A 17,841-nucleotide genomic window follows, 5' to 3' on the forward strand; every position below is an offset into this window, starting at 1 on the left:
GAGTCCTCTGCCTTGCCGCACTCGATGTTGAGGACGTCGAAGACGTGTACATTTTCACGTTCATGACAATTGGGATGTTCACCCTGGGATGCGGAATTTTCATGCAATATCGGAAAATGAGGAAGATCGCCTCTGAGCAGACCAATGCCAGGGCGGACAACGCCACTACTCGAGGTGCTGTGGTCGGGATGCGTTCCGACATCACAGCAGTTCGTGAATTTGTGTCAATATTACGAGCTGACATGGCCAAAACTCGGGAGGATATGGCGAGGTTAAGCGCGGCTAAGGCTGCAGAGGAGACGGATGAATAAAAGAATATGGCAAAAAAGGGCTCTTACACCACAGCATACACCATCCCAAAAATAATAAGTACATTGGACGTTGCTCACTGTCGATTGGACCATTCTATGACTTTGTGACATGCCAAGCTACAAGATGAGACTGTTGTTCACTCATGACGGACAAATATGGACACATGTGCAAACACACACGTAATCTATGTACTGTACTGTCTAGAGCTAAACTTCAGCTCTGCTTACTACCTGTTGCCAACATGTTATATCGAATGTCATAAGTAAAATATGTTATATCAAAATGTAAAAAACAGAAAAAAGCAAAAAGAAAAGAAAAGACTATGATATGATCTTATACTTATGCCGTAACATATTATGTCAAAACGTGATAAGTAAAAGAATGTTAAAAAAAAAAAATAAGGAGAAAAGATTATGATAAAGATTTTATTCTGTGGGTAATGGGGGCGGGACTAGATAAGCTTTTGCTTCTCCCGCTTTCCCTTTCGGCCATGTGCATTGTATTATTGAACTAAGATGAAGTGTGATGATGATGATTTAAATTGACATGCCCGAAAAAATAAATAAATTGATTGATTGATTGATTGATTGTTGTGTACAGTTAACATCCTTGTTGCTCAGGTCTGAGTGTGGATTGTGTTAAAGGTTTGTTGTGTGATGTGAGCGGTGCTCCAACATGTGATCCTGTTATTGATCTGAGTTGTGTGTTAATAACAGCTGATGTCAGGACGGCATGGATTGTGGTGAAAAGGTGTTGCACATGTTTAAGACTTGGATCTGTGTGAACCATTGTGCATGAATGTGTTTGTTGTGAGGTTGTTGTGTGATGAGCTGTCTGAGGTGCCGACCCCCCACAGCCCTGGTCTTGGTCTGTGAGCGCCTGCCTACCCTGTCCTACAGCCTCAGTGTGGATCAGTAGAATATCAGCCTCATGTCTGCAGCTCAGTATCAACACAACTTTCACATCACATTCATCTGAGCACAGAAATAAAACAGAGTCTGACCTCAGAGTCTCCAGTCTACAGTCTGGACTCTCCAGAAAACCACTCAGACCCTTCACTCCTGAATCCTGCAGGTTGTTGTTGTAGCTCAGGTCCAGGAGTCTCAGGTGGGAGGGGTTGGACTTCAGAGCTGAGACCAGAGAAGAACAGCTGATCTCTGACATCCAGCAGCTCTTCAATCTGAATAAAGAATAAAAGCAGTGAGTTGAGGACAAAGCTCCTTGTTGACAGCGTTCAGTGTCTCATCATCTGTTCAGAGCTGAAGAAGCTTCAGAAAGAACAAGTTTAGAAAATCAAAGTCCAACAGCTGAAGCAACAGGAAGCAGGTTAAACAGTCACATAGAGAGAAAACAGCTCATTAATATTCATGAGAAGCTGCTGCTGCTTCAACACAGACGCAGTGACTCCGCCTCTTCACCTGTCAGCTCCACCTGTGGCTCCATCCAGACAAACTCATGTTGTGCAGCCACATTGATCAGAGATTTACTGACCATGCTCAAGACAACACACATGTGAGGCTGAACTCTGTTGCCATGACAACTAACGTGTAGAAACACATGCTGAATGAAGCTCAGAGACAGAAAAACCTGAAACACACCTGCTTATTATGGGATGTTGTTTGAATGTTTCACTATCACAGAGCCTCAGGAAAGAGGTGGAGCCAGCAGCTATTGATTATAGATCAGTTATTGTCTGATACATCACATGTGTTTCTGTAGTGGAGGTGAAACATGAAGAGAAACAGAGACTGGACTAAAAACCAGTGAGGTGCAGTCAGGGCTTTGATTTATTCACTTCATCTAAAGTTGGATTCTTTTGGACTTTCAGATAACTTTACTACAAGTTCAATGTGTCAGAATGTGGTGATTTTCATGGTCTAATAAAAGCCAGTAAACAGAGCTAGCTTCTGTCCAGGCAGCAGCTGCACAAACCACTCAGCCATGTGTAGTATTACAGAGCAAAGGCCCAGAGCTGCTCTGCCTCTTCTGTCAGTACCGAAGTATCAGGGGCGGAGCTATGGGTGGGACTGGATGGGCACAGGCCCACCCAGATTGACCGATTGCCCACCCACTGAGATTCATGAAAAAAAAAAAAATATTATTTCATTTTGAAAATTGACCGGATTCTCTCGCCTTTTCTGTGCCTGACTTCCTGTCTGGTACGATCTGGTCTATCCAGCTTGACAACGGCGCTCGCGGCTCGCGTGAAAAACACAGACACCGAACTGAAGGAGAAACTGCCTCCGGTCCAGCGCGCTGCGCTTCAGTTCCGCGGGCAGTGGGTCCGGGCCGTTTCACAAGCGATCAGAAGGGGTGTTATTACTGCTGGAGCAGGTGGATTCAGCTGTCTCACAGACCATTTGGGTTCACATTAAAACTACAGGTATCCCAGTCCGTTCCTAAATATAGGCTACAATAGGCCTATATGTGTTTGATGGTTTCTGAAGCTTACAACTTATCAAAATGAAACAAACTTGATTTCTGAGCATTTGATTCCTCGGACGGCCAATAACGGTCCTTCAGACCGCTGCATATTATAGACATGGTGTCCAGCTGTGGTCACAATGTTTTCATTTTTCGCTCATCAATTTTTTTCTCACTTTAATGTTTTCATCACATTTATTTTTACCGGTAGATATGTAATTAGGTGCGAGCGTGCGCGAGCGAGAGAAAGAGAGGAGTCACCAGGCGTGTGCTGGCAAAACTGAAACGGGCCGGTTAGAAAGGAAAAGAGGAAAATCACAGCATCTGTCCAGGAGACTCCTCAGGACGGGAGGGAGGGAGGTGGATCAGGTAGCGATGAGAATTGTCACTGTAAGCTGCATCTGTCAGCTGCAACCTGTCAGCAGGTGCTCCATGCAGACATTTCTCAAACTTTATTTTGTAGACTAAGGACAGACTAGATCATGACTGTGTTGGATATAAAGCGCCATACTGTCACCCTTATTGATTATTGACTTATAACGCAGCCTAACCTATAATAAATCTCTCGGCTGCTGTCCAGTAACTACGGTAATGGGAATGGCTACGTCACGAGTCACATCCGTGTCCAACTCCTGCTGCTAACATAAACCATTGTAGATGCCAGGTAGTGTTTGGTGTGTGTGTGGGTGTGTCACATCCGGGGAGGAGTCAGGTGGGATGCACGTCACCAAGCATAGTAAAATCAGCTGTTCCTCACCTGTGGATGAATGAACTGAGAGGGTGAGGGGGGAAGGTCTTACTTTTTGCTGACCGCCAATTTACACTGTTTTTGGATGTTTTTTAGGCTTATGTGGGGTTGTTTCACTGATATGTTTTTAGTTTAATAAACTTTTGTAAAACGACATAACCTCTGGAGCTTAGTTTTTATTGTTGAAGCGCGTCCGACAAGTAAAAAACACTTCCCTCACTTAGTCTCTCGCCGACCATTAATTCCATCCATAGTCGCCCTAACAACCATTGTGCATAAATCTGTTGTGAGGTTGTTGTGTGATGAGCTGTCTGAGGTGCCGACCCCCCACAGCCCTGGTCTTGGTCTGTGAGCGCCTGCCTACCCTGTCCTACAGCCTCAGTGTGGATCAGTAGAATATCAGCCTCATGTCTGCAGCTCAGTATCAACACAACTTTCACATCACATTCATCTGAGCACAGAAATAAAACAGAGTCTGACCTCAGAGTCTCCAGTCTACAGTCTGGACTCTCCAGAAAACCACTCAGACCCTTCACTCCTGAATCCTGAAGCTTGTTGTTTCTGCTCAGGTCCAGGTGTCTCAGGTGGGAGGGGTTGGACTTCAGAGCTGAGACCAGAGAAGAACAGCTGATCTCTGACAAACTGCAGCTCTCCAATCTGAATAAAGAATAAAAGAAGAAGATGAAATGATTGATGATTGATCAGATGTGTCCTGATCAATGATCAGTGTGTAAATGAGTAGAGGGACTTTGTCCTTGTGTTGTTGTGGATCATCATCATGTGGCCTTCTACACACATCATCCACATGTCAGCACAGATTCATCAGCTGCTGCTGACCTCAGATCAGTCTGTCAATATACAATCAATATCTGATCAATACCTGTTGGACTAAACACTGACTACAACTCTGATTCAGGACTGAACTGGATCAAAGACACACACACACACACACACACACACACACACACACAGACACACACACACACACACACACACACACACACACACACACACACACACACACACACACACACACACACACACACACAGTGATCAGATCATTGATTATTGATCAGACTGAGTGAAATGAGCTGAAAGTGAAGAGTCATTGTCAGTGTGAGAGAAGAACAAGTGGAAACATGAGACAACAACTATTTCAAACGTCCTTCATTCATGACATCAAAGTCAATGATTCAAGTTCTGAGTGAAGATCAATCAGGTTCAGTTGTGGATCAAAGATCTAAGATCTACAACAGTAACAGTCAGTGAACTGACCTCAGAGTCTCCAGTCTACAGTCTGGACTCTCCAGAAAACCACTCAGATGCTTCACTCCTGAATCCTGCAGCTCGTTGTGGTTCAGGTCCAGTTCTCTCAGGTGGGAGGGGTTGGACTTCAGAGCTGAGACCAGAGAAGAACAGCTGATCTCTGACAACCTGCAGCTCCTCAATCTGAATAAAGAATAAAAGCAGTGAGTTGAGGACAAAGCTCCTTGTTGACAGCGTTCAGTGTCTCATCATCTGTTCAGAGCTGAAGAAGCTTCAGGTCCAGAGGCTGTGGACACAGTCACAGTGGCTCAGGAGAAACTGTCCACTGTGTGAAGCTGACCTCTGACCCCTCACTGACAGTGGAGTCATGTGACCAGAGGCTGCTTCACAGACACTGTGGACAGGAAGTAAACTCCTTTAATGTCATGTGACCATGAGCTGAAGCTTCCTTCCTGTGGAGCCCAGTGTTGATGTTCATGAGCCTCAGTGTCTCCACAGTGGGATCATCAAACCAACACTGTTCTCTGAGCTACAGGACTTTAACCTGACCTCTCACACTGGGAAGCTGCTTTGACCTTTGACCCTGAACCAAGCAAAGAGGGAAAACTCAGATCTACATCACATCTGCTGCTTCAGCTACAGTGGTGATCCAGCTGTTCTGTTAGCAGCTTCATCATCATCATCATCATCATCATCACCACCACCACCACACTGACCTCTGAGTGACCTCTGACCCTTCACCTTCTACCAGCTGCAGTAACATGGAGTCACAATCAGTCGCTGCTTCAAACTGAACTTCACACATTTGAACTGAACACAGACAAAAGTCCAACAGGTCCAGTCAGTGAACTCACCTCAGAGTCTCCAGTCGACAGTTTGGACTCTCCAGTCCAGCACACACAACCTTCACTGATGAATCACTCAGGTTGGTTTTACTCAGGTCCAGTTGTGTCAGGTGGGAGGAGTTGGACTTCAGAGCTGAGGCCACGACTTCACAGAGACTCTCTGAGAGTTTACAACCAACAAGTCTGTGAAGAGAGAAAATATCAAATGAGTCAGAATCAAATCAGATGAAAGCTGCAGTAAAAACACAGTTGATGCATCTGATGACAGTGATGATATGAGCTTCAGCTCATCTTCTCTGACTGAGTTTGACAGGAGACAATGTGTGTGTGTGTGTGTGTGTGTGTGTGTGTGTGTGTGTGTGTTACAAAACTTTATTAACCCCAAAAGGACAATTCATTTCAGGCAGCTCCTCCATAATAAATAGAATAAGATAAAATAAAAGACAACAACAACAACAACAACAACAGCATTATCATCCACACAACAACATCAGCACCAACCAGTGACCCACAGTAAAGAAGTGAGATGCCAGAGCCAAGGTCAGTGGGTTATGCTTGCTGTACATTTTGTGCATTTAAAGGGATAGTTCAGCTTTTTTGAAGAGGGGTTGTCTGAGCTACAAATGTCCATTAAGTATAATATCTGCAGTAGAAAGGTCTCTGCTCTCCCCCACTGAGAAACACCGAAGCCCCGCCTATCAGCTGTTGGGATCAGCGGTGTGTGGAAGAGGCGGAGTGATACAGCACGTTTTGGAGCCTGCCCGTGTGGAAGAATACTGGGTGAGTTGGTTAGTTCCAGATAAACTAACTTTGTTCCGACCAACTGATGCATTGTAAATGTTTTCTTTCTATCATACCATTGAACTGGTGTATTATTTTGAGACAGGACTTCTCGTAGGCAGCAAATATACACTGGTTAACTGTTCCTCATTCACAGCCGTTTACTGCCTGTGTCTCGGTGCAGCATGATGCGCCGGTGTTTCTCAGTGGGGGAGGCAGAGACCTTTCTACTGCAGATAGTAAACTTAAGCCGTTTTCCCACTAAAATTAGGGGGTCGATGCGGGTTTTTTAAACGCGGGTCGATCCGCTAACAATCGGCATTTGGCCCCTTTCCCATTGACCAAAATGAGCCGAGTCTGACCCCCCGCTGAGGGATCAGACAGAGCATAAACCAGTCGCCCCGCTCTCATCCGCGGTGCAAGAGACACACACAGTCATGCCACAGCCGCCCGCCGCGGAGTGTCCGTCCGCCGAGGCAGACTCTCTGGCTGGCCGACCTGGAGCACCAGGACCGCGGAGGACAGAGAGTCTGCTGCGGCCGGATGACGGACGTCGCTTCTTTTCTATCGTTTTTGGTCAGTGTTCTCTGATCTTTTGATCCCAGTCTCGGATGAGAGCAGAGCGGAGCAGAGCTTTGTTTTGGTACGTGATATGAGACGCGACCGGCGCGATGACGTAGCGTCACGTAACGTTCAGTGTCATCACGTAAATTAGCGGGTTGACGCGGGTCTGGCGTTCCCACTGCAAGCCGAGCAGAGCCGAGCCGATTAAAGGCGATTTTAACCCGCGTCGCTTGCCGAGTCGTTTGACCCGCGTCGACGCGGCTCGACGCTGCTCGGTGCGCCTTTCCCACTGCCACCAAAAGCCGATTGTTAGCGGGTTTAAACGGGTTTTTTGGCCAGTGGGAAAGGGGTATTAGTGGCCATTTGCACCTCATACAACCCCACTTCAAAAAATGCTGGACTATCCCTTTAATATTCTTCTCCTCTCGATCCAGGCGCGCAAAGGCAGGTGTGTGGCTGAACCAGCTGATCCACCAAGCAGCTTCATCTGAGAGCCAGCTAATCATCATCATCATCATCATCATCACCATCATCATCATCATCACCATCATCATCATCATCATCACCACCACACTGACCTCTGAGTGACCTCTGACCCTTCACCTTCTACCAGCTGCAGTAACATGGAGTCACAATCAGTCGCTGCTTCAAACTGAACTTCACACATTTGAACTGAACACAGACAAAAGTCCAACAGGTCCAGTCAGTGAACTCACCTCAGAGTCTCCAGTCGACAGTTTGGACTCTCCAGTCCAGCACTCAGAACCTTCACTGATGAATCACTCAGGTCGGTGGTTTCACTCAGGTCCAGTTCTGTCAGGTGGGAGGAGTTGGACTTCAGAGCTGAGGCCACGACTTCACAGAGACTCTCTGAGAGTTTACAACCACCAAGTCTGTGAACAGAGAAAATATCAAATGTGTCAGAATCAAATCAGATGAAAGCTGCAGTAAAAACACAGTTGATGCATCTCACTGGCGTAGCCACGGGTGTGCCAGGGTGTGCCAGTGCCACCCACAGAGGAAGCTGGCACACCCAAAAATTTGATGCATTTTTTGTTTTTGTTATAGTCTATAGCTACTAACATGTTATCGATCAGTCAATACATTTGTAAAAATTGCCCAGGTGATGCGTTGCGACACCTGCACCGGCTCACGGAGAAACTGGACTAATGGAATAATTAACGAGTTCAAGGCCAAACCACGCCGTCTTGCCCTTTAAATTGAGAGCTGCGCAGTGCGCACAGGTAAACAGCGATATTGTTGTCCTCTTCTGCTTTGCGATATGAAACCATCAGGCCAGGCTGTTACATAATCATATGTGATGAATGATGAGCCCAGTAGTTGTGTTCAGATGGTTAAATAGCTTTGTTGATCATGCGATCAAAGTCATTTAAGCGCCGTTACGCACGCCGCATCTCTCTCGTCCGATGCGCTCCTCTCCTCCCTCTCCATGTACCTGGCTGCTTAGCTCTGGGACCGGGACTGGGACTGGGACGTCACCGCCGCCTTCACTCCGTCCGTGATCCCTCTGGTCAGGGCGTTTAGACCCGAGTGGCCTGAGTGTCCCACCTGAGCTCTGTGCCATAGCGCGCAGCTCCAGCTCAATGAATGACAGCAGGTCTCCCAGTTACCTGCTCAGCTGCTGCTCAACACTGACCAGAGCAGCTCTCCCTCGTTTGCTGAGGTTTGATTATAAACTCAAATCTTCTTTTGTTCTTTGCCGCATATATCTCCCCATCTTCTCTTCACTTCATCTCTTCTCTTATTGTTTTACCAACCACATTTTAACTTTCTCATAGATAATCTCCCACGTTTCTTATGCTGCAGCCCCACAATATCTTTATTTGTCCCTCTCTCTATTAATGCGTCGGATCAAATTTTTATTCTGCGTTTGTATCCATCCAGCTCTCTGTCCATATCTCCATGGCGGAAACGGTTACGCGCAAAACCCTCATATAAATACTGCGGTTTGCGCGTGTTGTCATTTAGCGTGTTACTCTTAGTAGATCACCTATTGTGTGTGCGCTAACCAGACGCGCAAAAGTGTGTTTTTTTATGACTTTGTTATTGATTTATTTGAGCACGTCATATGTGTGAATGTTTAGACCTGTTGTACTGTTGACTATAAGAGCAGTTACTAAGCATATATAGATAAGTATGATCTTACAGGCTTATGATAAACCCAAGTTATTATGTGCAGTCTATGTCTGATGCTTGTTAAAGGCCTATGGCTTGTTGAGAGCGAATAACACATGGTTTGTTATTACTGATGAGAACGCACACAACATATAATGTTGGAATTCTTTTGAATATTTATGGAGGTGTAACGCTCAGTTTGTTGAAAATAAATTTGGCACACCCAGTCTTTGCAGGTGCACACCCAATGTCTTTTTTCTGGCTACGCCACTGATGCATCTGATGATGTGATGACCATCTGAGCTTCAGCTCATCTTCTCTGACAGGACACAATGATCCATGTGTGTGTGTGTGTGTGTGTGTGTGTGTGTGTGTGTGTGTGTGTGTGTGTGTGTGTGTGTGTGTGTGTGTGTGTGTGTGTGTGTGTGTGTGTGTGTGTGTGTGTATCAGAGTAAAATAAGTATTAGTACCCTAATAAAAGACAACAACAACATCAGCACCAACCAGTGACCCACAGTAAAGAAGTGAGATGCCAGAACCAAGATCAGTGGGTTATGCTTGCTATACATTTTGTGCATTTAAAGGGATAGTTCAGCTTTTCTGAAGAGGGGTTGTCTGAGCTACAAATGCCCATTAAGTATATTATCTGCAGTAGAAAGGTCTCTGCTCTCCCCCACTGAGAAACACTGAAGCCCCGCCTATCAGCTGTTGGGATCAGCGGTGTGTGGAAGAGGCGGAGTGATACAGCACGTTTTGGAGCCTGCCTGTGTGGAAGAATACTGGGTGAGTTGGTTAGTTCCAGATAAACTAACTATGTTACGACCAACTGATGCATTGTAAATGTTTTCTTTCTATCGTACCATTGAACTGGTGTATTACATTGAGACAAAACTTTTCATAGGCAGCGAAAATACACTGATTAATTGTTCCTCATTCACAGCCGTTTACTGCCTGTGTCTCGGTGCAGCATGATGCGCCGGTGTTTCTCAGTGGGGGAGGCAGAGACCTTTCTACTGCACAGAGTAAACTTAGTGGCCATTTGCACCTCGTACAACCCCACTCAAAAAATGCTGGACTATCCCTTTAATATTATTCTCTTCTCGATCCAGGCGCCTTCGTCCAAAGGCAAGTGTGTGGCTGATCCAGCTGATCCACCTAGCAGCTTCATGCTCATCATCATCATCATCATCATCATCATCATCATCATCATCATCATCATCATCATCATCATCATCATCATCATCATCATCATCATCACCACACTGACCTCTGAGTGACCTCTGACCCTTCACCTTCTACCAGCTGCAGTAACATGGAGTCACAATCAGTCGCTGCTTCAAACTGAACTTCACACATTTGAACTGAACACAGACAAAAGTCCAACAGGTCCAGTCAGTGAACTCACCTCAGAGTCTCCAGTCGACAGTTTGGACTCTCCAGTCCAGCACACACAACCTTCACTGATGAATCACTCAGGTCGGTGGTGTTACTCAGGTCCAGTTCTGTCAGGTGGGAGGAGTTGGACTTCAGAGCTGAGGCCACGACTTCACAGAGACTCTCTGAGAGTTTACAACCAACAAGTCTGTGAAGAGAGAAAATATCAAATGTGTCAGAATCAAACCAGATGAAAGCTGCAGTAAAAACACAGTTGATGCATCTGATGATGTGATGAACATCTGAGCTTCAGCTCATCTTCTCTGACTGAGTTTGACAGGAAACTATGATCCATGTGTGTGTGTGTGTGTGTGTGTGTGTGTGTGTGTGTGTATCAGAGTCAGAGTCACAAAACTTTATTAATCCCAAAAGGACAATTAATTTCTTCAGGCAGCCCATCCATAATAAATAGAATAAGATATATTGTTCAACAGTTAGTTCCGACCGGTCCCAACCGAGCAATTTGATTGGACAAGAGACGTTCCATGAGTGCTGATATACAGTATAACAGCACTGCGACTTTTTACAGGCATTATCACTCCGCTGTTCAGCTGGACAGAAGCTAAGTCAGAGCCACGGAGCTGCCCCATCTCTCTGCTGCTACTACAGTTATAAACCTGAACATTAAAACCTGGACCTGACCTGGTCCGTCTAATTGGCGATAAATCTCTACTAAACCCGGCTGGAAAAAAATCGCCGCGGGGCAAAGTGACGGCGATGTGTTTTGATATTAGCGTTAGCTGTTGTTAGCCACGTAGCTCAGCTACTTAGCTTCAACTGTGTTTATATTGATTACATAGCAGATAAACAGATGTAATACGGTATCGATAACGTCTCTGTGTCTTCACGCTGGTCCTGTTGCTCCGGTGCTAATCAGACACGGGCTCCGAACCAGAACCAGCACTGGAAGCAGCTCGGTGGAAAAGCTTGTAGCTAGTAGCAAGCTAGTATGAAATGTTTATGTGTTGCCTGGCAACAGCCTTGTCTCCCTTCCAGTTGCGGAACTATTTCTGTTGGCGGAGCCAAATAAATGATTAAATAAACAAACAAATCATAATCTCTTGTAGTTTATTACTGTTCTAAAATGCGCTCGTAGCACTGTTGTATAAAAGCAATATCACACTCGAGGTCGTGCTGTTGTACTGTATCAGCACGGTGTGATTATCTGCACCCGTGCTGATAGTACAACAGCACGACCTCGATTGTGATATTGCTTAAATAAAAGACAACAACAACAGCATCATCCTCCACACAACAACATCAGCACCAACCAGTGACCCACAGGAAAGAAGCGAGATGCCAGAACAAAGATCAGTGGGTTATGCTTGCTGTACATTTTGTGCATTTAAAGGGATAGTTCAGCTTTTTTGAAGAGGGGTTGTATGAGCTAAAAAATGCCCATTAAAGGACAATTCCAGGCGAATTCAACTCGGGGGTGTATGTTCCTATCATTTTAGGTCTAAAAGAAGGAATCTGAAGATTTTCAGTTTAATCGCTCCTGTTTTGCGGTAGTTGCGTCTGTCCCCGCGTCGCCACGGCCGCAATGAATGGGAGCGGATGCAAGTTCTGCTGCTTAGGCTGTTTACATCCCTCAAAGCCGCATTTTTTTTCCACAGACAGCGTCAGATGGCTCCTCAAACATGCACCGAGAAGTTTATTTACTTCAAGCAAGTCGACATGTTTGTAAAACTAGATCTAATTCAAATTCTCCCGGAGTGTCGCGCGAGACCCAAGTTGCCGTGCTCGGTGTGTTCAGGTGCAGTGGGAGCTACCGCTTGTGTCATAAACACAGGAATATCAACTCTTGACTTGCTTCAAGTAAAAAAAACTTCTCGGTGCATGTTTGAGTAGCCACCTGACGCTGTCTGTGGAAAAAATGTACACTTGAAGCAAGTCAAGAGTTGATATCCCTGTGTTTATGACACAAACGGTAGCTCCCACTGCACCTGAATACACCAGCACTGCAACTTAGGTCTCGCGCGAGACTCCGGGAGACTTTGAATTAGATCTAGTTTTACAAACATGTCGGCTTGCTTGAAGTAAATAAACTTCTCGGTGCATGTTTGAGAGCGGAACTTACATCCACTCCTATTCATTGCTGCCGTGGCGATGCGGGGACAGACGCAACTACCGCAAAACAGGAGCGATTAAATTGAAAATCTTCAGATTCATTCTTTTAGACTTAAAATGTTAGGAAAATACACCCCAGAGTTGAATTCGCCTGGAATTGTCCTTTAAGTATAATATCTGCAGTAGAAAGGTCTCTGCCCCGCCTATCAGCTGTTGGGATCAGCGGTGTGTGGAAGAGTTAGTTCCAGATAAACTAACTTTGTTCCGACCAACTGATGCATTGTAAATGTTTTCTTTCTATCGTACCATTGATGGTGTATTATTTTGAGACAGGAAGCTGATTAATTGTTCCTCATTCACAGCCGTTTACTGCCTGTGTCTCGGTGCAGCATGATGCATCGGTGTTTCTCAGTGGGGGAGGCAGAGACCTTTCTACTGCAGAGAGTAAACTTAGTGGCCATTTGTACCTCGTACAACCCCACGTCAAAAAATGCTGGACTATCCCTTTAATATTCTTCTCCTCTTGATCCAGGCGCCCAAAGGCAGGTGTGTGGCTGATAGCTGTTAGCAGCTTCATGCTCATCATCATCATCATCATCATCATCATCATCATCATCATCATCATCATCATCATCATCACCACACTGACCTCTGAGTGACCTCTGACCCTTCACCTTCTACCAGCTGCAGTAACATGGAGTCACAATCAGTCGCTGCTTCAAACTGAACTTCACACATTTGAACTGAACACAGACAAAAGTCCAACAGGTCCAGTCAGTGAACTCACCTCAGAGTCTCCAGTCGACAGTTTGGACTCTCCAGTCCAGCACACACAACCTTCACTGATGAATCACTCAGGTCGGTGGTTTTACTCAGGTCCAGTTCTGTCAGGTGGGAGGAGTTGGACTTCAGAGCTGAGGCCACGACTTCACAGTGACTCTCTGAGAGTTTACAACCAACAAGTCTGTGAAGAGAGAAAATATCAAATGTGTCAGAATCAAATCAGATGAAAGCTGCAGTAAAAACACAGTTGATCATCATCAATACTCATCTGATGATGTGATGAATATCTGAGCTTCAGCTCATCTTCTCTGACAGGACACAATGATCCATGTGTGTGTGTGTGTGTGTGTGTGTGTGTGTGTGTGTGTGTATCAGAGTAAAATAAGTATTAGTATAGCAACAACATCAGCACCAACCAGTGACCCACAGTAAAGAAATGAGATGCAGAGCCAAGGTCAGTGGGTTATGCTTGCTGTACATTTTGTGCATTTAAAGGGATAGTTCAGCTTTTTCGAACATTAAAGTAGAACTATGCAGGATTCCGGCTGTAATTATTGTGGCTCGGAGACACTGTGATGGTTGAGTGACCTGTTATGAGGAGAATGGGGTCTAGGCCAATGCACCCCCCACCAGCTCCGTGACACTACTGTGTAGGCTGACTACCACTACCAGCTGTGATAATGTGATTTCAGGTCCAGAAACGTTTGTAATATCACTGGAAAAAGTCGCTACATTTGTCGCTAGTCGCTTTTGACAAAAAACATCGCCAAGAGGGTTTGGAAAGTTGCCAGATTTAGCCAGAAAGTCGCCAAGTTGGCAACACTGCCCTAGCCCAATTAGTAGGGCTTAGCAAACACCGCACTCTGACCACGAGCCAACCTGAGCACATCTGGTACCTTCAGCGGCTTTGTTGTAAACAAAAGCACGTGTAAGGAGGTGGAGGAGGTGGTTTTCAGTGACATTTGCCCCCCGGAACTGTGGGGGAGCTCCTGAGAGGGAAAGAAAACAAGAAACCAACTAAGGAGTGAGCTATTTCTGCCCGACTTGCATAGTTCCACTTTAAGTATAACATCTGCAGTAGAAAGGTCTCTGCTCTCCCCCACTGAGAAACACCGAAGCCCCACCTATCTATTTTTTTTCTTTCTATTGTACCATTGAACTGGTGTATTATTTTGAGACGGGACTTTTCTTAGGCAGCGAAAATACATTGTTCCTCATTTTCAGTAACGCATGAGTACTCTAACGCGTTACTTTTATTCATAGGTAACGCTGTAACGTAACTGATTACTTTTAATTGATGGTAACGTAATCTAACTAACTACTTTCCAAAGTAACTATACCCAACACTGCTCACGAACCTACTGCAGACACAGAGAACTGCCGCTGGGGAAGCTGTTACTCACTCACTCACTCATGATTCGCTGCACCAGAGAACTGCTGCTGCAGACGTGATTCAGGTTCACGTACTGTGCTGAATGTGGCGCTGTGTCACTCACTGCCTGGTGTACTGTGTCCGCTGTGAACCAAACCCCCGCTCCTTTCGCCACATAGATGATCACGTTAAGTCCCTTCTGACTGACTGCCTGCCTGACAAACTTGAATCTGCCTCCTCTATGAGCGTGTCTCTCAACTGCCTTACCGATAACATAAATAGTGCATTGCTAGAATCACTCGAGTCTCTAGCCCCTCTCAAAACTAGTAAAGGCACACGATCTAAATCTGTCCCCTGGTTCACAAACCACACTCGCTCCCTTAAGCGGACGTGCCGCAGGCTTGAACACAGGTGGCGTGTCACCAAATCTGAGTCTTCGTGGCTTGCCTGGTCCCACAGTTTTAAAGTGTACAAACAAGCACTCTCCACTGCCAGGGCCGCTTATTTCTCAAATTTAATTAAAATGAATAAGAACAATCCACGGGTCTTGTTTAACACTGTGGCTAAGCTGACTCAGTCCCCCCCTGTTTTCACCTCATCTCTTACAGCAGACGATTTTCTAAAATTTTTCACCGATAAAATATCATCAATCCGAAATGTAATCATTGCTCAGCAGGCCCTCAGCAACACTGTCAGTCCTGGCCCTGAGACCCAGCTCTCCTGCTCTCTTCCACAGTTCCGACCAATCTCCTCCGAGGCTTTAGCTTCTCTTGTGGCAGCCTCCAAGCCCACTACTAGTACATCTGACCCTCTCCCATCTCCCCTCTTTAAGGAACTCTTTCATATTTTAAATGGTCACATACGCACCATCCTGAACCAGTCTCTCTCCGAGGGATTTGTCCCTTTAGCATATAAATCTGCAGTCATTAAGCCGCTACTCAAAAAACCCAACTCTGACCCACTGGTTCTTGCCAGTTATCGACCCATCTCCACTCTTCCCTTTGCATCTAAATTACTTGAGAGAGTTGTTGCCGGCCAGCTGACTGATCACCTTTCCACTAACAATCTTTTTGATAAATTCCAATCTGGCTTCCGCTCCTGTCACTCCACTGAAACAGCACTGACCAGAGTCGTTAACGATCTGCTAATCACAGCAGACACTGGGTCAGCATCTATACTTCTCATGCTTGATTTAAGCGCAGCGTTTGACACCATAGACCACACCATCCTTCTACATCGATTGGAACACTGCGCTGGTGTCCAGGGGACGGCGCTTTCATGGTTCCGCTCCTACCTGTCCGACAGAACCCAGTGTGTTAAATAATTCTCTCTCCAAATGCTCTAGCGTAAGGTCTGGGGTACCCCAGGGTTCTGTCCTTGGCCCTCTTTTGTTCTGTATTTACCTGCTTCCTTTAGGAAGGATAATTTCAGAATGCGGCATTAAATATCAATGTTACGCAGATGATATTCAGCTGTACATGCCTTTACGGCCCAATGACACCTCCCAGTCCCGTAATTTTGAGGCTTGTATTGGCAAAATTAAAACATGGATGAGTCAAAACCTCCTCATGTTAAACACTGCCAAGACCGATTTAGTTGTGTTCAAATCATGTAATAACAAGCAGATGTCTCCATCCTTCTGTTGTACTGTTGATGGTTGCACGATTACGGAAAGTCCACATGTTAAAAATCTAGGAGTCACGTTGGACCCCTCCCTATCATTTCAGCCTCATATCAGGGAAATCACCAAATCAGCTTTCTTTCACCTTCGTAACATCTCCAAAATTCGCCCCGTTCTGTCCCGTCGCAACGCTGAAATTGTCCTTCATGCTCTAGTATCCTCCAGATTAGATTACTGTAACGTTCTCCTCTCCGGTCTTCCCGCCTCTACAACTCATAGCCTTCAACTGATACAGAACTCAGCCGCTAGAATACTGACCAAAACCCATAGATACAGCCATATAACTCCTGTCCTGAAATCTCTCCACTGGTTACCGGTCCAGGCCAGAACTGATTTCAAGGTCCTTCTCCTTACATATAAGGCATTAAATGGCCTGGCTCCATCATACCTGTCCGAATTACTCATACCCTATATTCCACCCCGCCCTCTCCGCTCTGTAAATTCTCATCTTCTGGTTGTTCCCACAGTCAATAAAAAATCGCTTGGTTATAGGGCCTTCTCCTACCGTGCACCCTGCTTATGGAATAGTCTCCCACTACATGTCAAACAATCCACTTCCACCGTAACTTTTAAAACACTTCTTAAGAAGCACCTTCTTACACAATGTTTTGGCAAAATTTGAGTGTCCTATTTATCTCCCTGTACGTTCCTTGCTTGTCCTCCACAGTAGGCTATGTTCGCCTATTTTTGCCTGTATTTTTTCTGATAATTTATTGTAAACTGTTGTGTAAAGTGACTTGCTATTTGATTAATTATTGTAATGAATTTTGTAAAGTGTACCGAGACCATGTTGCATCATGGTGATTTTACACTTTAAATAAACTAAACTAAACTAAACTAAACTACTGCATGCACAGAGCTGTGTAGCTTCATGTTAAGTGAATGTACTGTGCACAGAGGACTCCACTGTACTACGCACGTCCCCTTTCTTTTTTTTTTTTTGCACCGACCCTTGTTTACAGAGAGTGTGTGTGGGGGGGGCTGTAACGTCTGACGCTGGGGGGGGGGGGGGGGGGGGGGGGTGATTCGGTGAACGATTAATTTTAAGGAACCGATTCTAGTGATTCAGTACAGTCAAAAGAACTGCCGATCCCATCACTATCAAGAGACCAAGTTACACATGTGCAAGTCTCAGGTAAGTCTCAAGTCTTACCCTGTCACTTCTTTTTTTAGCAAGTCAAGTCAGGCCACACGTGGACACATGGACCCCAGGAAGAATAGCTGTGGCTTTGCCGCAGCTAATGGGGATCCGTATAATAAACAAACAGACACGATCTGTCAAGTCAAGTCCAAGTCAAGTCACCTTATTATTGCAATTTCTTTCTTTTCTTTCTTATTAAAGTGAAAAGACAATATGTTATGTCAGTTAACATCATTGGTCAATTCATCTGACATGTTTAAAAAGTATGACAATGAATTGGATTTG

At 45.4% G+C, this 17,841-nt stretch overlaps 1 protein-coding gene across 1 annotated transcript in view; it reads right to left on the reverse strand.

Moving 5' to 3' along the window:
- LOC310987534 (NACHT, LRR and PYD domains-containing protein 3-like) overlaps window positions 1-17,841 on the reverse strand; it is a 192,529-nt gene that overhangs the window by 55,478 nt on the left and 119,210 nt on the right. The window contains exons 15-16 of the mRNA XM_083973841.1: window positions 3,965-4,141; window positions 1,316-1,492 (exon numbers count right to left, since the gene is read on the reverse strand). Coding sequence (XP_083829967.1) covers window positions 1,316-1,492; window positions 3,965-4,141 — 354 coding nt within the window. The remainder of the gene's footprint in view (window positions 1-1,315; window positions 1,493-3,964; window positions 4,142-17,841) is intronic.

Source organism: Trachurus trachurus (assembly GCF_905171665.1).
Source record: "Trachurus trachurus genome assembly, chromosome: 6".
NCBI classification, from domain to species: Eukaryota; Metazoa; Chordata; class Actinopteri; order Carangiformes; family Carangidae; genus Trachurus; species Trachurus trachurus.